The sequence below is a fragment of the Bubalus kerabau genome, chromosome 3 (assembly GCF_029407905.1).
Source record: "Bubalus kerabau isolate K-KA32 ecotype Philippines breed swamp buffalo chromosome 3, PCC_UOA_SB_1v2, whole genome shotgun sequence".
Taxonomy (NCBI): Eukaryota; Metazoa; Chordata; class Mammalia; order Artiodactyla; family Bovidae; genus Bubalus; species Bubalus kerabau.
The window spans coordinates 23,432,051-23,457,054 of NC_073626.1; the positions used below are offsets into that span (position 1 = coordinate 23,432,051).

At 42.3% G+C, this 25,004-nt stretch overlaps 3 protein-coding genes across 3 annotated transcripts; 2 read left to right on the top strand and 1 right to left on the bottom strand.

Moving 5' to 3' along the window:
• Window positions 1-184: 184 nt before the first annotated feature.
• On the bottom strand, window positions 185-1,144 carry LOC129647185 (olfactory receptor 11A1-like). Its single transcript, XM_055574383.1, has one exon. The coding sequence runs from the start codon at window positions 1,142-1,144 to the stop codon at window positions 185-187; it is 960 nt and encodes a 319-aa protein (XP_055430358.1).
• Window positions 1,145-12,545: 11,401 nt separating this feature from the next.
• On the top strand, window positions 12,546-13,505 carry LOC129647186 (olfactory receptor 6N2-like). The gene has a single exon (XM_055574385.1). It carries the CDS (start codon window positions 12,546-12,548, stop codon window positions 13,503-13,505), a length of 960 nt encoding a protein of 319 aa, XP_055430360.1.
• A 4,365-nt stretch (window positions 13,506-17,870) lies between these two features.
• LOC129647526 (olfactory receptor 10C1) lies at window positions 17,871-18,809 on the top strand. The gene has a single exon (XM_055574600.1). It carries the CDS (start codon window positions 17,871-17,873, stop codon window positions 18,807-18,809), a length of 939 nt encoding a protein of 312 aa, XP_055430575.1.
• Window positions 18,810-25,004: the final 6,195 nt, after the last annotated feature.

Here is a 25,004-nt window from a genome sequence, read left to right on the forward strand (position 1 = left end):
TATTCAAAGCCTATTTGGTAAAGAAATTATAAAATATTAAAGTAAAAAATTTAAAGCACTTTAAAATTATTCAATATTCATTTTTAGTATGAGTACAGTAACTATAAAACTTTTCACAGAGAGAAATGTCAAAACAGGACAAAGTTATTTCTACCCAACCAATCCCAAAGTCCAATTAACATCTTTACCACCATCCTCCTTCATTCGTTTCAGCTTGCTTAACATACAGAAGCATCCACAGTGCCTGCTGAACTTCCTTATTCCTCAGGGTATAAATCACAGGATTGAAGAAAGGGGTGATCACAGTGTAGAGCAGGGCAAAGACCTTAGTGAGGAGCTGGGAGTGGACAGCAGAGGGTGCGATGTATAAGACCATGAGAGTACCATAGTATGTGGACACTACAGCTAGGTGGGAGGAGCACGTGGAGAAAGCCTTCCTTCTGCTGACCCCAGCAGGAACTCTCAGCACAGCCACCACGATCCAGCCATAAGATGTCAGAATCAGTCCAAAGGGAACAGTGAGGCAGACCACAGAGAGAATGAATGTTGTCATCTGGGCTACACTGGGATCTGAGCAGGCCAGGCTTATCAAAGGCATGAAGTCACAGTAAAAGTGGTCAATGTGGTTGTGGCCACAGAATCTCAGTTGGGCCATGAGGGCTATAATCACTACACCTACCATAAAGCCAGAGAGCCATGCTATGACCACCAGCCCCAAACACCATCTGGGTCCCATCAGGAGAGGGTAGCAGAGCGGGTAGCAGATGGCCAGGTAGCGATCATATGCCATGACAGCCAGGAGGAAGCACTCAGCAGTGGCTAAAGAACCAAAGATAAAGAACTGGAGCAAGCAACCAGCTACAGAGATGGCTGCCTCCTGCAAGAAGCCCTCCAACATTTTGGGCACCACTGAGGAAGTATAGAGGATCTCCAGGAAGGACAGATTAGCCAGGAAGAAATACATGGGTGTGTGGAGCCTCTGAGAGCTAACCACCGCCACAATGATTAGCAGGTTCCCTAGGATGATGGAAACATAGATGACAGTGAACACAATAAAGAGAAGGAGATGCAGCTCAGCTCTGACATAGAAACCAAGAAGGACAAATTCAGTAATAGTTTGGTTTCCTATGGAGACCATTTCCATGAAGATCATCCAAGTTTCTGCAGTGATTAAGTGACAGATTCTAGTGCATCTTTGCATCTTCTACACCAAGCCCGAGATAAGTAGAGCTGAAATGAAAAAGATAAAGGTGAGTCTCAAAAACAAGAATCATTTACACACTTCCTAGTCTGTCCCCCTTTTAGTTGCTTTTCCAACTCCTGTCCTCTGCTGTATTCCTTAATTGTGCACATATTCAAGACTCAAGAAGTTTGATCAATGATTCAAACTCACAATTTCCATTCTTCAGAGACCTTAACCTATTAGTGCAATCTAATATTTTTATTAGAGAAGGAAATGGCAACCCACTCCAGTATACTTGTCTGGAGAATTCCATGGACAGAGAAACCTCTCAGGCTACAATCCATGGGGTCATAAGAGTCGAATACGATTTAGCGACTAAACCACCACCAATGTTTTTATGATTTACTAAATTCTACCTTCCCAATCTCTGTAACCAGCCATAGAGCCTTCCTCGTGAGCAACAGTGTAATGTCCTTCAAATGCCTGCTTTGTGTCCTATCACAGCTTGCAATCAGCTTGTTTAGGAAAAAGAAAAAAAAAAACAAAAAACTGTTTTAACTTCCTTGATCACAACCAGCTTCACTGTGAATGGTTTGGAAATTCTGCCTGATACCCAAGCTTACTATATTGCAGTCATCTTTATCTTAACACTGTTTCTTCATTCCTCAAGCACCTTATCAATTGTTACTTGGAAAATTCCTATGCATTCTCTCTTCATTAGTCTTACAACCTCTTTATCTTAGCACAATTATAACCTTATAGTCTCTAGATTGCCCTCTCCCTTAAAAATAATGTTCTTTAAATTCTAATTTCATACAAGATTTTATAATACAAATGTAATAAATAATATGATTGATGAAAGTATAGGTGCTGTGTGAATAGAGAGAAAACCAACTCAGACTAGGAACTGAGAGAGTGTGAGAATCAAGGTCAGAGAGGCTCCCTGAGGAAGTAATTGTAGGTAAAAAGTCTTGAAGAACAAGTGTCAGCCAGGCAAAGGATAGGAGAGTGAGAATAGCATTCTAGGCAGGAGAGACATAATGGAAAGCAAGGATGTATAATTGAGTGAAGAGCTGAAAATGCCCCTGAGTACCTGCAAGGAAGATCTCATATAGCTATCCAAAGGGATGTGTGTGTGTTTATTAAAAATGAGAATACATCAAATGATTGAAAGCAGAGGGAAATTGTACAGCAAAAATGCAGATATTTGTTCATGCATGTGTGTGTGTTTGTGTGTGTGTGTGTGTCACAGAATCTGCTAGCAGAAGGTATGAAAAATATGCTTGTCAACTCCACAATAAGACTGTTCTTGGGAGTGTTTTAAAAGTTCAGTCAGGATCTTCCCTAGTGGTCCAGTGATTAAGACTCCAAGCTTCCACTGTTTGGAGGACAGTGGACACTGGGGACACAGGTTGAATCCCTGGCTGGAGAACTAAGATCCCATATGCTGTGTGGGAAAAATAATAATAATAAAATTAAGTTTTAAAAAAATTCACCCACATGAAAACTATTTTCAAGTCATAGCATAATCCTGGCTTTTCAGATCACCACATTCCCACTCTATTTTTTAAGGGGTTGGGGAAGTGGGGAGAAAGAAGAAGGAAAAGAGAAGATAGAAGGATGAGAGGATTATAGACAAATGGGAAGGTTTTAGTGGAAGACATTGCAACACTAGGATTCCAGAGGAAGACTGTGTGATTTCTTCAAATGACTTTGAAAAACTGACCTTTTGACTCTCTGGGTTAAACGAAATGTGTTACTGATCAGAGGAAACAACTCCATAAATACCAATTCTTTACCTTTTTATAAAAAGTCTGTGAACTAAGCTGTGAATAATTATACAAAAATAGGAAACTCACCTGCAATAGCCCTTCTAAAGATAAAAATTGCGAAAAGAAGAATATGTGCTAAGATCTTCCGAAGAGTTCAGATTATTGAAGTTTCCCAATTTCAACTCCTTCCTTGAACTCAACCTGAAATAATGCAAGATATTGATTAGAAATGTCACACTTTTCACCCTCCACTCCCCAGAGTCATTCTGTCTTCCAGTCTCCATCTCCTTTTCTAGTTTCCCAATTCCTTTGGCTTTTCCATTGTAGGTCCTTCCCTTTATCACAAAAGAGGGCTGACAATTGCCAAGAGGAGAGGGGCCCCTGAGAACCAATTACAAACTGACTGGAGAACAACCTTAAATGAAAAGGAAATATCAGCCCCCTGAGATTCCTGTCTTTCTCCAGAGGAGGCTCCTGAACTGTTGGCTTGACCAAAAGTAGAGCAGAAACCAAGGGTTATATGGGAACCCTTCTTTCCATCTACATGGGGGCTAATGCACTCTACTAACCATCCCATCCCCCATTCCCAGGCTCTTTCCCCAGAATTTATCACAAAACTCTCCTAAGTTCTCTACACCATCCCTAAACCACCATGCCCAAGAGTGGTCCTCCCAGAAGACTGCTCTCAACCCTTCCATCCCACACCCAGCTTTCAGACCTTTCACCATCCCAGAAAAGTATTTCAATTGAAACAGCCCTGAGGAGTATTTCATGTGGATTTTCAAAGCCTTGCCAATGTTGGGCTGATTTAAGGGGAAGGAAGCTGGCATATTATTACAAAGTAACATCTACATGACTAAAAGGCCCTTCAGTGTCCTCCATGCCCAAATGCCTACCTGAAAGCTCCTCTCCCATTGTTCCCTTCTGTGAATTCTCCACAGACACCAGGCTGATCTATTGACTTCTCATCCCCAGCAGTGTGTTCAGTCACTTCACTGTCATCCATCTGAGTCAAACCCTTACTTCATTCCCATTTGTTTCCTAACAGACCAACAGAGAAAGCCCCTTTCTCTGAACTACTTTAAGGTCCACTATCTACAACCAACAGTAAATACCACTACTTTGTGTTTAATTCAAGGGCTTAAATCATAGATATGGTGCACCCTAACTATAACAATTCAAATAAAATAGCAATCTCTACAGAAAATGAATAGTCTCTCTTTCTTCCCCCTGAACACTCCACCTACCTTGAGGAAACCATTGTTTAAATATTGGCATCTGTCTTTACATACTTTTCCCTTTACTTATAAAAACATTTGCAAACATAATGTCTCAGCAGGCAGATTCTTTACCATTGCATCACCTGGGAAGCCCTAATATCCTATGATTATTTCCAATGGTGCCAAAGAGCTCTACGATATTTGTTAAACAGAAAAAAATCAAGTACAAAATAGTATGCTTAGTGTGTTCCATTCTCATTTGTATAAAAAAGTAAAATAAACCACTCACATCTGTTTCTGTGGACATAATCAAGAAACTGAGACAACGCTGAGACCTGGGATCCTTTGCTGCAATACTGCAAAGCTTATACCTGGACACACCTCTCTTCCAGCTACAAAATATAAAAAAACTATATGGGACTAAAAATAACTGTGTGCATGTGCAGTTGGGGCAAATTCTAGACCAAAAGGTACAAAAGTCCCAACTGCCATTTCTGAAGAGCTGGAAGCAAAAATTAGGTATTGGGAGCAAAAACAGGATACTGCGCATGCCCTCCTGCACTCAACACCACAAAAGGGTGGGCAAACCACCTAAGCCACACCTCCAACCCAAGCCCTGGACACACTCCTTGTTGTCAGTCACTACATAGTGTCCATCTCTTTGTGGCCCCATGCACTGTAGCACACCAGGCTCCTCTGTCCTACACTATCTTCTAAAGTTTTCTCAAATTCATGTCCATTGAGTTGATCTATTAGTTAATTAGCATCAACTAACTAAGATGATTAGATGAGACCTAACCATCTCATCCTCTGCTGCTCCTTCTTCTTTTGCCTTCAATCTTTCCCAGCATCAGGATCTTTTCCAATGAGTCAGCTCTTTGCATCAGGTGGCCAAAGTACTGGAGCTTCAGCTTCAGCAACAGTCCTTCCAATGAATAATCAGGGCTAATTTCCTTTAGGATTGACTGGTTTGATCTCCTGGCAGTACAAGGGACTCTCAAGAGTTTCTCCAGCAACACTATTTGAAAGCCTCAGTTCTTCGGTGCTCAACCTTCCTTATGGACCAACTCTCACATCCGTACATGACTATTGGGAAAACACTCCTACCTTCACCCTTGTAGGGAATGAGCTCGCCCCTCCACTGGAACAAGCAAGGTAACATGTTACTTGCTTTCTCTCCCTCCTGCAGTTGGCACAGGAGCCCCAATAAAGCCTTGCCTGAATTTCTTGTCCGGTCTGTAGTCAGTTTCTATTGACTGTGGAAGGCCAAGAACCTGGTTAGCATCAAAACTACTAATTCTTGCTACTGGGGATTTGGGGTGATAGACATGATTTTCATTTTCATACATTTTTTGTTTTTTCCCATATAAAAACTTTAGCATGTTTAAATTTTTTATGTGTTTGCCAATTACCATACAAATTGCTCTTTAAATTTATTTTCTATTTATTGCCTTCAACAACCAAGATCAAAACCCTGGCCCGTTCATTGCTGTCTCTGCTATATGCTTACTTCTTAGAACACAATAAGAAAAGAAAAAACACACAAGGGAAATGAGGAGGAGGACAAGGCATCAGACAAGCTTTGGGGGATTTTCCAATACCAAAAATGTTGACCTTAATGCAGCAATGAATTGAAAACGTTATAGAATGAAAAAAACAGCATATTAATTGTAATGATTATTCAAACTTGATGGGACTTTTCCTGTCCCATCACAAACTGTACTTGGGAGAATTTCCTCAAGCCCTCATTAGTGAATTCAGGCAAGTTGCTGTTACCTTTCCCTTCTTTAACTCTCTTTACTCCCACAGAGAAAGGTCTTCCCTAAAGCCTGAAAAGAAATGTTTGTGTTCAAAAAAAGCATAAGAAGTGGGCACTGGGGACTTCCTTGGTGATCCAATGATTAAGACTCCACGCTCCCAGTGCAGAGTGTCCTGGATCTATTCCTGGTCAGGGAACAAGACCCCACATGCTGCAACTAAGACCTGGTGCAGCCAAATAAATATATCATTGCTGTTGTTTGGTCTCTCAGTTGTGTCTGACTCTTTGAGGCCCCATAGACTGTGGCTCACCAGGCTCCTCTGTCCATGAGATTTCCCAGTCAAGAATACTGGAGTGGGTTGCCTTCTCCAGGGGATCTTCCTGACCCAGAGCTCAAACCTGTAAATCCTGCATTGCAGAAAGGTTCTTTAGTTGAGCCACCAGGGAAGCCCAAATAAACAAACAAACATAAAAAAATTATAACCTTAACAAAAAGAGGTGGGCATTGGACACACTCTTATTACTAACTGTCATTACTGACTGTACAGGACTCTGTGTGGGGAGTGATCTTCTTCAGTGGCTCTAGATCGAACAATATGACATCAAGAAATTCTGGAACCAACAGCCTCAGAGCTAACATTCCAGACAGCAGAAGAGGAAACCTGGTCCCCATCAGCCTGCTCCATACACGGAGAGGCAGATGTGGTCCTTCTACAGGGAATTGTCTGCACTGGCAGGGCTTTCTGACTCTAAGGGAACAGTGTGACCGCTGGGCTCCTGATACCAATCATCTCTGTGAGTCACCTTAGGGTGTGTGGGTCTCAGGGAGTACAGTTCCCCTGAGGAAAAGAGACACACCAACAACACTTCCCTTCACAGGGCAGTCACCTCAGAGCATGGAGGCTCAAATCTGGAAAATAAACTATACATGCTTCTAAAGATTCTGTGGTTTTCCAGAGACCCTGACCCCCTAAGGAAGACATGCTTCTGAAAAGGGAGCTGGGAGAAGAGGACACGGGGAGCTCCTCTCCAACACCACATCTCTCAATTGGACTTTGTTACTATTTTTCCTAAGACAGAGGCTGCACCCTACCTCTTTGTCCCACAGAACCAACTGATGCATCTTTCCGGTCCTCTTTCCCATCATTGGTGAGTGCTATCTTCTCCTGCCCTGATGCCCAAGATAATGAGGGTCAGTGTCTTTGGTCATGTAAAAAGTATTAGGAATGGAAAGTTAGAGTGTAATTAATGATAGTGAGCCAGATCTTCTCTCTTAGTCAGAATTCAGTTGCATTATCCCTATTTTAAAGGCTTCCGCAGTGGCTGACAGAATCTGCCTGCAATGCAGAAGCTTCAGGAGACTCAAATTCGATCCCTGGATGGGGAAGACCCCCTGGAGGAGGACATGGCAACCCACTCCAATATTCTTGCCTGGAGAATCCCATGGACAGAAGAGCCTGGAGGGCTACAGTCCATAGAATAAGTGACTTGGCATGCATCCCTATTTTAAAAAGAAAGAAAAGGGGTAGGGGAAGGAAGGGAGGAAAACCTAAATTCAAAATAGCCGGGATAGGACACTCCAAAAGTAACCTGGAGCTTCACTGAATAGCAGAACAGTGTAGAGTATTTCTCCCTCTCTTTAGAAACAGAGAATAAATGTCCAGAGTGATGGATGAGAGAAAAGTATTCTTTATCAGCTGCTGAAGTAGGGAGAGAGATGGAGAAGGCAGAGCACCCAGAGTTGTTCATTTCTGAATCATACTCAGCTTCTCAGAGACAGCTGAACACCAATTTGCTGTTTGACCTCTACCTGATATTTTTAAAGACTGACCATTTTCATATATATCCCTCTGACTCAACTTTGTCCATAACTTCACAAAGGGCAGTGACACAGTCAATGGCTCTAACTCAATAATATTTGAAATTTTATTTTCAATAAAATTTTATGTTTGCCTGTTTTTGAAATTAAATAATAAATTAGGGTAAGAAAAGGAAAATATTTATATTGGTTTGACATTTTTCAAGAGTCTTTATAGTTAGGATTAGAGACAATTTGTCCAAAGTTTCAGAAGAAACCCTGACTCAAAAAATTAAATGAATTCTTTAAGATGACCAAATGAGAGATGATAGATGCCATTTCTTAATTCCTGGCCCAAATTCTAGGCAAAAATATTGTGATACCAGCAACTACAAGCACAGCCTCTTGGTGGTGGGAGGAAGGGGACCACTACTTATTTGACCACTAAGTTTATGGAAGCATAGAGTCTGTTTTACTCCCCCTATACATTATCACTCATTCCCATTCTGGAAAATAAAATACAGTAAGGAATATCATAGATTTATACAGGGAAAAACAATAGTATTGTGAACACTGGTTCCAGGGTACAAAGATAAAATATAAATATGCTGCCATCAGTTCTGTTGTTCAGAATCCAGCATGGATGAAAAGAGATGAGATTGTTCCAAGCCCCTTCCTCTCTGGGCTGCGGAACACTTATTATAGGTGAAGTTTACCGCATCAGAATTTCCAGGTCCAGTTGCCATTCTTCTGAACTGTATAGCTCTCTGAACAGTAAGAATTCAGGATTATTTCACTAGTCCCTGGACTAGAACATTTGACTGAGACTTCATAAATGAATCAAAAAGAATGGTTGCTGTTTTACAAAACACAGGGGAGGATGCCAAGCATGAGCAAAGGCACTGAGGCAGAAAGGTATCTAGGGTTTGGGGCAAAACAAGGAAAGCTGCCTAAAATGGCCCCCAACCTTTAGATTCTCTAAATGTTAAATGTGCATCAGTGGTTGCTGATATATGTATATAGTATACTAAGAAGACTCAATGTATGGACTGCAACTGTACAGCAGTTGTATTTTTATGGTTACTGCCATACACTGTGCTCTGCTTACTGCCTCCCTTTCCACTGGGTCACCAACTGCCTAATGACCCTGAGTCAGATTCCCTAATTTGTCAGTCATGTTTATGTTTCAAAGTGTTCTCTGGCTATTAAGACATTCACTTTTCCTTTGCTTCTATTAGGGTGAAACTTTGCACACAAATCCCTGTTAGTTTTTGTTCCAATCACAGTTTCATATCAATGTTCCTTTTTAATAACCCCAGTGAACAGCCAGTCCTAGATCTGCTCTACTAGCTCTGCTAGCAGTAAAAGGGAGAGAGCCCGGTCTGTTCACATGACCCCCACTCTCCCCCAATATCTACTTTTCCTGGTGGGGCAGATAAGGAAGAAGAGGATCAATATGCTGGTAAGGTTGCATCCTCTTCTTGGTTGGAACTTTGGCTCAAGCCAAAGTTAATTTAAACAGAAGTCGAGCAGCTCCCTTAAGCCTTGGCCATCCACACAGTTTCATCTTGCCAGTTGACTCCCAACTGAGAGCCTCATACGAAATTCCTGATGCCCCAAACTCTTTGCCCGATGATCCAGTATGGGCCCAAATGCATCAGCTCTCTATAACCCTGACTCTGGAGCCTGTACCTACACATGGATTCATCTTCATTCCACTGGGAAATCAATAATTCAAGGAAGCAAGTTCTGTTTCTTCTCTGCCCAGAGGTCTCACCGCATCACCTCTCCCAAAGCTCCTCCCCTAGCCCCATCAGTATCTGCTGGTGGGTGAGCAACCAGTGAAGAAATCAGAAGTCAGTGTCTTTTCTCTGCAGGTCTCACTTTTCCTTCAGGGAAAGAAGGGAGTTGACTTAGGGAAGAAGACTGTTGGAAGGTCAGAGATGAAGATAGCCTGTCCATGCAAGCAAGCCCTGCCTTCTCCACAAAAATGACCCACCCCTTCCTTCCAGCCCTCACCTTGAGCAAAGTGAAAGTGAAGTCGCTCAGTTGTATCCGACTCTTTGCAACCCATGGACTGTAGCCTATCAGGCTCCTCAGTCCATGGAATTTCCCAGGCAAGAGTTCTGGAGTGGGTTGCCATTTTCCTTCTCCATGGGATCAAACCTGGGTCTCCTGCATTGCGGGCAGACACTTTACAGTCTGAGCCACTAGGGAAGCTCCACCTTAAGCAAAGCCCTAGGGAACTGCTCAGTGTTCAGTTCATGCCTCCGTGCATTTGCTCTTTGATACCTAAAAACTCCTTTGTATTCATAAAGACTGATGTTGAATTTGACCTTCTCTGTGAAACCTTTCTCTGCTTCTAAAAAGTCAGATCCTTCAACTGCGGTGGTTTCCTTAAGGTCCTTTGACTAGCTCATGTTTATAACACTTACCAAAATACTTCATGAAACATCTGTTTATATCTAGATTTCTACTATTAGACATGAGCTCCTTGAAGTCAGAAGCTCAATGGTATTCATAGATAAGTAAAAATTTGGGGCTGGAAAGAGTGGAGAGGAGAGGAAGAGTTCTTTCTTCTGACATAAATCTCTCAGCAGTTCTTACTGGGAGAAAACAGACACAGAAAGTATGTATTCAGAATGAGCTCTGGGAAATAGGAAAAATCCCACCGGCAAACTTAAAACCACACTTTCTTAGACAGGTGGTATAGAACACATTTTGCAGGGTCTGCAAAAGAATACCAAGCAAAGGAATTGGAACCTGATATAATGTATTATAGGAATCACTGTGCCATAGGCAAAAGATTGATGGAATGAAAACTGTGTACAGGAAAATCCATCTGGCAGGGAATTCTGGACACTTTGGAAGAGAAAGAATCTGGGTAACAATTAGCAAGCATCTTTGATGGTGTATCTATTGATTCCTCCACCTGACACTTAGTTTTTACTGCTCTGTCTCCCATGCTGTATCCTAGGTTTTGAGAACAAAACCGTGAATAATGTAGAGCTCCCAACTTCAAGGAGCTGAAGTTTAATAGTAGAAAGATAGACATAAACAGATATATCACAAAGCACTTTAGTAAATATTGACATGGGGGCAGAGAAAGAGAGAAGGGAAAAAGGGAGTCATTGAACATTAATCCATATTTGCAGCATGGGAAAGCTGATGGGTGGTAGCATCATGAACAAAGGACATGGTACTAAGCCTGAATCAGGATGGCAGTGGAAGAATGGAAGGTAAAGGATGAACAGTTCAGAAATTTCTTTTTATGGTTTCAAGTGTGCATTTGTCTTTGCATGTGTGTGTGTATATGTGTGTATAAATACATAAATGAAAATAAAATATTTCAAAAGTTAATATTCCAATATAAATAATGTTTCTCACACTGAGTGGAAAATATTCAGATGATTCTTAATTTCTGTTTAATACTTGTAAATTTTTTCTAGTTTTTCTTAACTAACTCAATGCATTTTTTTTAATATTTGTTTATTTATTCAGCTATGCCAGGACTTGTTTGCAGCCTGAAGGATCTTTATCAACTAACTTAATTTATTTCTGACATCAAAATAAAATAAATATTTTAATAGCAAAATAAAATGTCCCTCTTGATATTGAAATTGTATTTATTATAAAGTGGTGACAAAAATTTACATTTAAGAAGTCACTGGTAATCTGGTATCTTGGGCATCTATACCAGATCATATTGAATATTAGATTTTGCATCATACCTTTACATTGTGTCAAAACAATTTCTCATGTATTTTATTTATTTCATGTATTTTAATGTATAGCATAATTAATCTTACTCCTGATGTTGAACATATTTGATATTTCCATTTTTAGAGCACTTCAAATGAAGAAACCTGCAAGATGTGGGAAATATGTAAAACTCATGTCTCAATAATGTCAATGCTATCACCTTCATCCATTCCAATGAACTTCAGCTATGCAAACCTGAGTATCCTCTGAGCCTTGCTTTTGTGATTAGTTTGGATTTAAGCACATATCTACAATAGTTGTTTCCTTTCAAGGATCTTAACCCATCCTCAAATTCCCATCTGGGAATCCAAGCCTACATTTACTCTTCACATTAAACTATATTCCACTCCTTACCCTCCACTGAGCAAGAAGAGCTCTCCTACTCTGCCTTTGATTCTCAGAATCAGAGTCTCCATGAAGGGCCTCTATCCAGTCTTGTGCTGGAATCTGTACAAAGGGAAACACACTCACTACTCCCCACCTTCTGAGATCTGATGGCAAAAGACAGAGCTACTGTCCAGAGCAGGAAGATAGAAGATCCGTAAAATCCCATATCTTCTGCAAGCCTGAAGGTTAAAGATTCTTGGGATCAGAGAGTTCAAGGATACACACTAACCAATCCTTGGAAATATTAAGTTAAATAATATAAACTTCCTGGTCTGACGTCCAAAAAAGTTGATATCTACAATAATATGCAATTCAACCTATGCTTAGGGACAGCGTGGCTCCATGTTCACTCTAGTTAGAGCCACAGCTGAGTCCTCTCCTCTAATCATTCTAAAGAGAATTCCTGTGAAATGTGGCATTTTAGGACCTATTTCAATGAGGAGAAAGAGAGAGCGTCTTGAATATTTAGCAACCCTACTTTTGAAGAAGTAGAGTTCTCTCTGCTTTGGAGAAGCTCTGAGGCAGTCAAAGAGTGAATTAAAAGGAATACTGGGAGTGTGTGGAGTCCAGATGGTGGAATAAAGCTGGAGAGGAAACCATGTAACTTAAGACATCTCAAGATCTTCATATGTCTTCTCCATGCCCAGTTGACCCACCAGGCTGAATGGAAAGAGCCAACCACACCTTGGTCACTCAATTTATCTTCATGAGATTTTCCAACTCTCCACATCTGCAGCTGCTCTTCTTCTCCCTCTTTCTCCTGGTCTACCTCTTATCCCTGGTGGGCAATGGGCTCATTGTGCTCATTGTGGCCCTGGACGGACACCTCCACACTCCCATGTACTTCTTTATCTGCAACCTCTCCTTGGTAGAGCTCTGGTACACCACAGTCACCATGCCCAAAATGCTGGCCAACTTTCTCAGTTCCCAAGGGGTCATCTCAGTTCCCAGCTGCATCACCCAGTACTACTTCTTCTTCTCTTTGGCTGCCACAGAACTCTTCTTTCTCACTACCATGGCCTATGACCGCTATGCAGCCATCTGCCGACCACTCCACTACCCACTTCTGCTCAGCCCTCAAACGTGTGGTACCCTGGCTGGCATGTGCTGGTGTGTGGGATTCCTCTGCCCCATGTTCCCTTCATTCCTCCTTACACAGATCTCCTTCTGCACCCCCAACCAGATCAACCACTTCTTCTGTGACGCTGACCAGATTTTTCGCCTTTCTTGCACAGACACATACGCCATCCAAGCCGTGGGCTATGCTTTTAGCACTGTCATTATCCTAGGGGCCCTGGTCTTTACCATGGCTTCCTATGCCCACATCCTGGCCACAATTCTAGCCATGGCCTCAACTGCTGCTCGGCGCAAGGCCTTTTCCACATGCACAGCGCATCTTTCCGTGGTCACCATCTACTTTGGCACTCTCATATTCATGTATGTCTGCCCCGCGGTTAAGTATGAGTCAAGTATCAACAAGATTGTGGCTATTTTCTACTCAGTCATCACTCCCCTTCTCAATCCTCTCATCTATACACTCCATAACAAGGATGTCAAGGAAGCTCTGAAAATCTTGTTGTCCCAGATGAAAAAGGTCTACCACTCAAGTGGGGAGACAAAGTGATGGAGCCACAGGAGAAGCAGAGAAAGCAAAGCTGGTGGGATATCCAGCAGAAAATAACTCCTAGTCATTGAATTTTACCTGTGCAAGGTAACTTTTTTAATCATTACGCTTAGCTTTTTTTTTTTAAATTTTTAGTTGCACTGTTTTCATTGCTTTGTGCAGCCTTTCTCTAGTTGCAACAAGTAGGGCTTGCTCTTGCCAGGGCACTGGCTTCTCATGGCAGTGGCTTCTCTTGTTCTGGAGCACAGGCTCTAGGCGCAGGAGCTTCAGTGGTTGCAGTGCATGGGCTCAGTAGTTGCTCGCAGGCTCTAGAGCTCAGGCTCAGTAGTTCTGCCACACCCACTTTAGTTGCCCCAAGCATGAGGAATCTTCCCAGAACAGGGATTGAACAAATGTCCCTGCATTGGTAGGCAGACTCCCACCCACTGTATGACCAGGGAAGTCCAGTCATTAAGTCTATATATTTGCTCTGGGGAGTTGTCTGTGGCACATTTTAAGTGAAACAGTTGCCCCTCCTGCCACCCAGCATGTCCATTTTTGCCTGTTCCTTCCATTGCTCAGCTTCTCCAGAGGAGTGAATACTCTCATGTTCATATAAGTGCTGGGAAATCACACGTGGTTTGTAGTCTTTACATCTGGGTTGGACATCCAGTTCCCCCACTTGCTATCAGGCAGGTAACCAAAGAACATCAAAGTCCTTTTTAGTTCTCTCAGAGAGAAGTTCTGATGTTCAGTAGACTTAATAACATGCAAAGCAGTGAATGAAGAAATGATGCAAAGCCAAAGAATTGATGCTTTTGAACTGTGGTGTTGGAGAAGACTCTTGAGAGTCCCTTGGACTGCAAAGTGATCCAACCAGTCCATCGTAAAGGAAATCAGTCCTGAATATTCATTGGAAGTACTGATGTTGAAGCTGAAACTCCAATACTTTGGCCACCTGATGTGAAGAACCAACTCATTGGAAAAGACCCTAATTCTGGGAAAGATTGAAGGTGGGAGGAAAAGGGGACAACAGAGGATGAGATGGTTGGATGGCATCACTGACACGATGGACATGAGTTTGAGTACGCTTCAGGAGTTGGTGATGGACGGGGAAGCCTGGCGTGCTGCAGTCCATGGGGTCTCAAAGAGTCAGACACGGCTGAGTGACTGAACTGAAAGCAGTGAACAAGTGCTGGTTTATTAGATTAGATTGGCATGTAGTTTTCTTTCCTTGTAGTGCTATTATGCGCTGGACTGTGTGTGACCACCTCTCTCACCCCCAGAAAAATTCATATGTTGAAACCCTAATGACCAATACCTCAGAATGAGGCTGTATCTGGAGACAGCATCTTTAAAGAGATGATTAAGGATAAATGAGATACCTGGAATGGGGCCTAATCCAATATGACTACTAATATCCTTTTAAGAAAAGGCAACCAGGACACAGATACACAGAGGGAAAACCAGTGTCTTAATACATAGGAGAAGACAGCCTTCTATAAGCAATGAGAGTAGACTCAAGAAACTAACCTTGCCAACACTTGGATCTCCAGACTCCAGAACTGTGAGATAATGAATCTCTTTATTTAATCCATCCCATCTGTGATACTTTGTTATGGTACCCCAAATAAACTTTGCCTGTTATTTTCTTTTTTATTGAAGTTTAATTGATTTAAAATGTTATGTTAGTTTCAGGTGCACAGTAAAATGATTCATATATATATATATATATACTCTTTTTCAGATTCTTTTCCCTTAAAGGTTATTACAAAATAGTGAGTACAGTTCCTTGTGCTATACAATAGATTATTTGTAGGTTATCTATTTTACATACAATAGTGTATATATGTTAATAGCAAACTCCTAATTTTCCCTCCCCTCCTTTCCCCTTTGGTAGCCATAAGTCTGTTTTCTATGTCTGTGGGTGTATTTCTGTTTTGCATAGATGTTCATTTGTATCATTTTTTGAATTCCACATATAAGCAATATTATATAATGTTTGTCTTTGTCTGGCTTACTTAGTATGATAATCTCTAGGGTCCATCCATGTTGCTGCAAATGGCATTATTTCATCCCTTTTTTGGCTGAGTAATATTCCTCTGTGTGTGTGTGTGTGTGTGTGTGTGTGTGTACTACATCTCCTATATCCATTTATCTGTTGATGGACACTTAGGTTTCCTCCATTTCTTGACAATTGTAAATAATGCTATGATCATGGATGCATGTATCTTTTTAGTGTTTTGATTCAGTTTGGTTTAGTTTGGTTTGGATACATACCCAGGAGTGGAACTGCTGGGTCATAGTTCTATTTGTAGTTTTTTGAGAAACCTCTGTACTGTTTTCCATAGTGGCTGCACCAGTTACATTCTCACCTCAGTGTACAAGGGTTCTCTTTCTCCATATCCTCACCAACATTTGCTGTTTGTATTCTTTTTGATTACAGCCATTCCAATAGATGTGAGGTGATAGGTCATTGTGTTTCAGGTTTCCATTTCCCTGATAATTAGCAATATTAAGCATCTTTTCATGTGCTTGATGGCCATCTGCATTTCCTCTTTGGAAAAAATGTCTCTTCAATTCATCTGCCCATTTTTTAATTGGGTTAGTTTTTTGATATTATGGGAGAGCTAAGAAAAACAATAGCCCTGGACATTTTCTCTGATATGCTTTTAACAGGTCACCCTACAATTTCTGCAACCTAAGAAACAGACTTTAAAATAACACATTAATTGGTTGTGTGAAGAGCACTTCCCTTTGGAAAGTCAAATATGCTTGGAGACTCAAGTCCTCAGAGACATGAAAGAGACACCAAATTGAACAGTACCTTCCTCGGGAGGGATCCACTGCATAGAGAAAGGAGAAAATAAGCAAGTCATCAAAGACCATCTGCCTTTATCACTGGCTGTTTCTTCAAATAAAAAGAAAGAATTCTGATAGCATCTCCTGAAAAACACTGAAAGAGCCACTAAGGTGGAATGAACCAAGGACTCTCGAACAGCAAAAGGACACCAGTGTGTGAGCTTGTATTTTTAATAGATGTTCTTGAATATGGTTTTACGTTTGCAAAGAATTTAGATGTGTGCTTCTATTATGTATCTGGCTGTATTTATATTTCTAGGTTAAATGTATTTTCACATTCATTGTTATTTGTAGTGATATTTGTGTGTATATAAAATACATGATTTATTTGTGACCTTAGCTGACTCTAGCATCTGAGGATATTGGGCTATTTTTCTGTGCTTGTGTTTAGAAATGTAATATGTTAGTGTGTGGATCTGTGAAGTTTACACATGTGGTTTGGGTTTTTGCATACATATTAAGATAAATAGAGATGAGGTTTGAGGGCTGTAAAATGCAAAAATAAGCAACCAGGAAGGACCTTGTCATCTCCTTCCTGAGTATCTTTATAAAAACTAGAGCGATTCTCACTCCTTTGGATAATTAACAGTTTAACTGCCTATAGGAGAGAGAATCTTTCTAATTTCTTCTCTCCCCTTTGAAAACCATGAAATTTATCTCATCGCCATTAGATAGGAAACTGACAGGAAAAAAAATAGAGAGAGGTTGAGTGGATCTGGTAACTGAAGAAAGAGTTGAAGTCGGGGAGGGGGGGCAGGTGGGGAACTATGTGAAAATTATGTGAGAGGGGAGACAAATTGAGAGGCATGGAAAAAGGAAACATGTGAAAGAAGGAAAGTAAAAGACAAATATAGAAGGACTCAAAAAGGAAAAAACACAGAGAAAATTCCGACTAAAATGGGATTTTTCATGCCCTCCCTGAACATGGAACACATCTAACTTTGAGGAGGGAAATATCTGCTGGGAGGGAAAATTCTGTCCCCAGCACTGTGGGAAGGATGAGCAAGGGAGAAAAGAGTAAAAAGGAGGCTAGAATGATCCAGCCCTCATCCCTGGAGTAACCGAAAACAGAATTCAGTGTGTTGTTATGAAAGGCGGGCACCACCAGGGAGAAGTCAGGTGAGGGAATTAGGCACAGAGCCGCACTATTCACCCAGGGTTCCAAGAGCCAGCAAGAGTCTAATATGGACTCAAGGCTGTGCTGCCTCAAAGGCCATGAAAGTCTAAAAGACAGAAGTTCCAATGCTTTGCTCAGATACAAGAAGAGGTCATCTTTTTTAAAATTTCAAATTTTGAAACAGGGTTTATTTCTTTTTAATTGTTGGCCAGACCCTGTGTCACGTGAGACCTTAGTTCCCTTACCAAGCGTGGAACCCTCATTCCCTGCACTGGAAGGAGCAGTCTTAACCACCTCACCGACAGAGAAGTCCCAACAAGACGCCATCTTTGCCCACCTCACGATTCCATAATTGCAACTTTCCCTTGCCATTTCTTTCGTCCTTCATCAGAAGGGATTTGAGCAGGATGCCTACAAACACCTCGGTGGTGACCGAATTCATTCTTGTCGGTTTCTCCCGCCTGGCCGACCTCCAGGGCTTACTCTTCTCCTTCTTTCTCACCGTCTACCTGCTCACCGTGGCTGGCAACCTCCTCATCGTGGTGCTGGTCTCTGCTGACGCTGCCCTCCGAACCCCCATGTACTTCTTCCTTCGAAACCTCTCAACCCTGGAGATTGGCTACACGTCTGTCACGGTCCCCCTGCTGCTTCACCACCTCCTCACCGGTCAGCGCCGCATCCCTCGCTCTGGTTGTGCTCTCCAGATGTTCTTCTTTCTCCTTTTTGGTGCCACAGAGTGTTGCCTCCTGGCAGCCATGGCCTATGACCGCTACGCCGCCATATGCCAACCCCTTCGCTACCCACTGCTGCTGAGCCAACAGACGTGCCTGTGTCTAGCTGGGTCAGCGTGGGCCTGTGGGGCACTGGTGGGCCTGGGCCACACCTCCTTTGTCTTCTCCTTGCCCTTCTGTGGCCCCAAGGCCATCCCACACTTCCTCTGTGAGATCCAGGCTGTCCTGCAGCTGGTATGCGGGAACACCTCTCTCAATGAACTGCAGATTATCCTGGCCGCTGCTCTCCTCATCCTCTGTCCCTTTGGCCTCATCCTGGGTTCCTATGGGCATATCCTGGCTACTATCTTCTGGATCCCATCTGCTGCTGGCCGCCTCAAAGCCTTCTCCACCTGCTCCTCCCACCTGGTGGTGGTGTCCCTTTTCTATGGCACCGCCATCTTTATCTACATCCGGCCTAAGGCCAGCTATGATCCCACCAGTGACCCTCTTGTCTCCCTCTTCTATGCTGTAGTCACCCCCATCCTCAATCCCATCATCTACAGCCTCCGGAACACTGATGTCAAGGCTGCCCTAAAGAGAACCATCCAGAAAATGGGGCCAGCAGGGATTTGACAAAGGATCGCTGATGATGACCCCCATTCCCAGTCAGCCCCAAATCACCGAAGATCAAAGGGAGAAGAGGCGTGGTTCTTGGGAGAGGGCAGCTTGTCAAGAAGAAAGTGTTACCTTAAAGAACTACTGGAATCAAACGCCTCCTCCAACTTCAGCAACCCACGCAAGCACAAGCACACAAACACTATTCTGCCTTCTCCTAAGAAACAGGAAATATTTAGGATGGAGGATTAACTCTACAAGCAGAGCAAGTTGACAATTGGGAAAATGTTACAAATTGTCATCCTCACCAATGAAGGTAATAAAATTTCCAACCAGAGTAATGATCCTTGAAGTTATTTGACATTTGTACATTCTAAGGTAAGGCATTTATTCTGAGTGGTCCTGCTCCTTAGTACTTAGCACACATAATTATACCTAAGTAAATCTATCACCAGGTAGAAAGAAAAGCCCTTAAGAAGTGAGAGCAATGAAAAAAGTTTCAATAAAGGTAAGTTCTTATGAGAATCGGACTTCCCTGGGGGCTCAGCTGATAAAGAATCCATCTGAAATGCAGAAGACCTGGGTTCCATTCCTGGGTTGGGAAGATCACCTGGAGAAGGAAATAGCTACCCACTCCAGGAGTGGTTAAGAGAATAGATTATAATGTCTGTAATTCAAGATCATAATTTTTCCAAGTGATTACCTGTGTGATAACAGGAGAACTATATCATCACTCTGAGCCTTAATCTATTTATCCATAAAATTTGCATAATAATAGAGTATTTCTTTGGGTTTGTTGAGGATTTATAGACTTGTTAAATAGCCAAGTTCAATGTCTCACACAAAATAGTGTCTCCATAAATGGTTTTATTAGAGAGCCAGACAGATCTGTACAGAGGATAATATCCATTGCACATTGGGCACCTTTGCTGGGAGAGAGAAGGATCTTCTTGGACTGTCAGTGACCTCCTGCACCAAGATTCAAAGGAGTGGAGGAAGAGACTCCACACCCATCACAGACATAAAGACAACCAGGCCACTATAGAGCAGATATGATGGCAAAGTACAGAAGAGTCAGAGACACACAGAACAAAAAAAATGAGATGAGCTGAGACCATCAGAAACCATGTCTCGGGGACAAATATTCAGTCATTATTAAAAATCCAATCCGTACTCATTTTCTTATAGGCAATACTTTATTCAGTTTTACAAGCATTTACTGAAGGCCTTCCATATGCCCACTGCTCTGCTTGGCACTGTGGTGAATACCAGAGAAATATAGGGTGGTGATTTTGCCCAGATGGTGCTTGCTAGCTGGTTGAGGAAATAATGCTCACTCCCATGAATCTGGGCTTCCCTGGTGGCTCAGTTGATAAAGAATCCACCTGCAATGTGGGAGACCTGGGTTCAATCCCTGGGTTGGGAAGATCTCTTGGAAAAGGGAAAGGCTACCCACTCCAGTATTGAAGCCTGGAGAATTTCATAGTGTAGTCCATGGGGTTGCAAAGAGTTGGACATGACTGAGCACACACACACACACACACACACACACACACACACTTGTGAAACCATTCCCACATGCATGACATGAAAGAATTCAAGCCCTTCAAAAGTTTTCTCATGTCCTGTTTCAATTTCTCCCTTCTACCCCTCCACACATTGCTCATTCCCAAACCTCTGATCAGCTTTCTGTGGCTATAGATTATTTTGCCTTTTCTAGAGTTTTATATAAATGGAATCACAAAGTATGTACTCTTTTATGACTTCTTTCATTCAGCACAATTAATTTGAAAGTCATCAATGTTGTGTGAATCAACAGCTCATTTCTTTTTATTGCTGTGTTATTCCATTATACAAACATATGACAAACTATTTATCCATTAGACTATTGGTGGAAATTTGGGTTGTTTTCAGTTTCTTGTTATTACAAATAAAGCTGCTCTGAACACTATGTACAAGTCTTTGTCTGCTTTTATTTCTCTTCAGTTAGTATTTAGGTGTGGAATAGCTGGATCATACGGAAAGTGTTTAACTTTTTAAGAAACTAATTAATCACTTTGCCCTGCTTGCATGACAACCAGTAAACTTAAAGCCAAATTTGTAAGCCATCTCCAGGAAATGTACATTCCTTCACCTTAGTTTTTCTATTCTGCCATTTTCTTGGTTCACTCTACCTCATCCTTACTTTGTGGATAATATGTAAGGCTTATTAAAGTTTTTCTAGAACAAGATCTAGGGTCATAAGCATAGAAAAGACAGCAGAGAGGAGGGCTGAAAGGAAAAGGGCTGACTCAAATGAGCTCTATGTCAGGTTCAAGCGCCACTATTTCATGTCAATTTCCCTGAGGACTTTCTGCTTCTTGTGGCTGATTCTTGGATAAAGAACCAAAAAGAAGATCTGGTCAGTTCTCCCTCCCCACCATTGCTACCAAGGGATCTTGAACTACATTGTGTATGTATGTTAGTCGCTCAGTTGTGTCCAACTCTTTGTAACTCCATGGCTCCTCACCAGGCTCCTCTGTCCATGGTTCTTCAGGCAAGAATACTGGAGTGGGTAGTCACTACCTTCTCTGGGGGATTTTCTGACCCAGGGATCGAATCTGGGTCTCCTGAATTGCAGGCAGACTCTTTAACCATCTGAGCCACCAGGGAAGCTTGAATCTTGGCCAATACAAGCTGTTCCCTTGGTCGCCATGGCAAATACCACTCAAAATAGACAGCAAGTTTCTAAATTCTGAACTATGACCCCAGATATAAGAGAATTCACATTTCTGTTTATTCACGTGGAGATTTCTAGCAGAGAGCAGACAAGCATATGTTCATCAGGAAAGAAGGAAAAGATACAGGAAGGAGCCAGTTATCAGAGAGATCTCTGGGTGGCCGATGTACACCCTCACCCAAAGTTAAGGAATCTACTGACAAATCCGAATCTGCTCCCCAAATCCAATGTGGCTTCTGCCCCATCTTTCTGATGGATGCTCATCATATCTGGGAGCTGTATCTAGGCAGCCAGGATCTCACCAAGAAAATGTCATCTGAGGTTACTGTCTCACACAGGCCATAGCCCTGTGTCTGGATGAGATCTCCCAAAGAGGGGAAGTCTCATCAGCATCTACGGTATTATTAGGAGGCCGTCCCAACATCGTGGTGGATTTGCACACCAGACACAGGCACTAAAAAACAGTGACACAACTGCCTGACAAGGTGCCTGAAGCGCACTTTTAAAGACTCATAAAAGCCCTTCCCTTTGAATCACAGGCAATTTTTACTTCAGGAATGTCTGAAAACGTGATCATTTTTCACTCACAGGTTAATGTCGAGTTCTAAGAGCAAGACACTTCAGAACATGAAACCTAGACATATAGAGAGGCCAAACAAAAACAAAGGGTCAGGGAACTTCCCTGGTGGTCCAGTGGTTAAGACTCTGTACATCCACTGCAAGGGGGTACGGATTCCATTCCTGGTCAGGGAACTAAGATTCCGCATGTCCCCCAGCCAAAATGTTAAGTAAATAAAATAAAAGGAAGAGTCTGAAAAGGTGGCCAAGTTCGATTTTGTCCATGTCCCAGTGTGCCCTGGTCAATAGTAGGGCTTCTCCTGGGTAAGCCAGACTTCATCTGGGCTCTCTCATTTCCTTGCACTTCTCTGAGCGTTTCCTGATGAACTAATGAGACAACAGACAATTTTATAACGCGCCCCCTTGTGGTCAGGGACTGGTACAGATTACAATCTCCATCTCTTCAATACAGACTGTACAGACGTGAACACCCTGATTACCTTTGGTTTGGATTTGGGTGGGAACGTGCAGTGATGGAGTTGAAGGCTCTATACTACTGGCTTTTCACTAAACTAGGACAGAGATTCTTAAAAAGCAGTCTCCTAACCAGAAGGAACGACATCTTTCAGGAACATAGAAATGTAAAATTCTCAGGGGCCTCCCCAGACCTACTGATTCAGGAATTCTGTGGGTAAAATCCATCTTAAAGACTAAAATTAGTATCCTAGACCATAGCTCAAGGGATACTTGCTACAGTATTTCAGGATCGGGTCTTGCTCTCCAGAATTCTGGAGATGATGCAGTTCTCTATTATGACCACAGGGTGGCATACCAATCCTGACATCCTGAAGTTCAGTCGCTCAGTCCGACTCTGCCAACAGGCAGAGTCCCCATGGAGGGCAGCACAACAGGCTTCTGTCTTCCACTATTTGCCGGAGTTTGTTCAACTCATGTCCATCCAACCATCTCACCCTCTGTCATCCCTTTCTCTTGCCTTCAGTCTTTCCCAGCATCAGGGTCTTTTCCAATGAGTTGGCCCTTCGCATCAGGTGGCCAAAGTATTGGGAGTTTCAGCTTCAGCATCAGTCCTTCCAATGAATATTCAGGATTGATTTCCTTTAGGATTCGCTGGTTTGATCCCCTTCCAGTCTAAGGGACTCTCAAGAATCTTCTCCAGAACCACAGTTCAAAGGCATCAATTCTTCAGTGCACAGTATTTTTTATTGTCCAGTTTTCATATCTGTACATAACTACTAAAAAACTATAGCTTTGACTATATGGACCATTGTTGGCAAAGTACTCTCTCTGATTTTTAGCATGCTGTCTAGATCGGTCATAGCTTTTCTTCCAAGGAGCAAGTGTCTTTTAATTTCATGACTACAGCCACTGTCTGTAGTGATTTGAAGCCCAAGAAAATAGTCTGTCACTGTTTCCATTGTTTCCCCATCTATTTGCCATGAAGTGATGGGACCGGATGTCATGATCTTCTTTTTTTGAATGTTGAGTTTTAAGCCAGCTTTTTCACTCTCCTCTTTCACCTTCATCAAAAGGCTCTTTAATTCCTCTTCCCTTTCTGCCCTTAGGGTGGTGTCATCTGCATATCTGAGGTTATTGATATTTCTCCCAGCAATATTGATTCCAGCTTGTGCTTCATCCAGTCCGGCATTTCCCATGATGTGCTTTGCATAAGTTAAATAAGCAGGGTGACAATATACACCCTTGACGTACCCCTTTCCCAATTTTGAACCAGTCCTTGTTCCATGTGCAGTTCTAACAGTTGCTTCTTGACCTGCATACAGGTTTCAAATGAGGCAGGTAAGGTGGTCTAGTGTTCCCATCTCTTTAAGAATTTTCCACAGTTTGTTGTGATCCATACAGTCAAAGGCTTTGTCATAGTCAATGAAGCAGAGGCAGATTTTTCCGGAATTCTTTTGCTTTTTCTATGATCCAGTGGATGTTGACAATTTGATCTCTGGTTCCTCTGCCTTTTCTAAATCCATCTTGTACTTCTGGAAGTTCTTGCTTCACATACTGTTGAAGTCTAGCTTGAAAGATTTTGAGCCTGACCTGCCTAGGATGTGAAATGAGTGCAATTGTGTGGTAGTTAGAATATTCTTCAGCATTGCCTTTCTTTGGGATTGGAATGAAAACACCTTTTCCAGTCCTGTGGCCACTACAGAGTTTTCTAAATTTGCTGGCATATTGAGTGCAGCACTTTCATAGCATCATCTTTTAGGATTTGAAATAGCTCAGCTGGAATTCCATCACCTCCACTAGCTTTATTCACACCGATGCTTCCTAAGGCCCATTTGACTTTGCACTCCAGGATGTGTGGCTCTAGGTGAGTGACCACACCATCGTAGTTATCTGGGTCATGAAGATCTTTTTTATATAGTTCTTCTATGTATTGTTGCCACCTCTTCTTAAAATCTTCTGCATCTGTTGGGTCCATACCATATCTGTCCTTTATTGTGCCTAGCAGGAGGGCCGAGAGGAGCTACCCCACATTCAAGGTCAGGAGAGGTGGCCGTGAGGAGATACCCCTCGTCCAAGGTAAGGAGCAGCAGCTGTGATTTGCTGGAGCAGCCATGAAAAGATACCCCACGTCCAAGGTAAGGGAAACCCAAGTAAGACGGTAGGTGTTGTGAGGGGGCATCAGAGGGCAGACACACTGAAACCATAATCACAGAAAACTAACCAATCTGATCACACGGACCACAGCCTTGTCTAACCCAATGAAACTAAGCCATGCCGTGTGAGGCCACCCAAGATGGGCAGGTCATGGTGGAGAGATCTGACAGAATGTGGTCCACTGGAGAAGGGAATGGCAAACCACTTCAGTATTCTTACTTGAGAACCCCAATAACAGTATGAAAAGGCAAAATGATAGGATACTGAAAGAGGAACTCCCCAGGTCAGTAGGTGCCCAATATGCT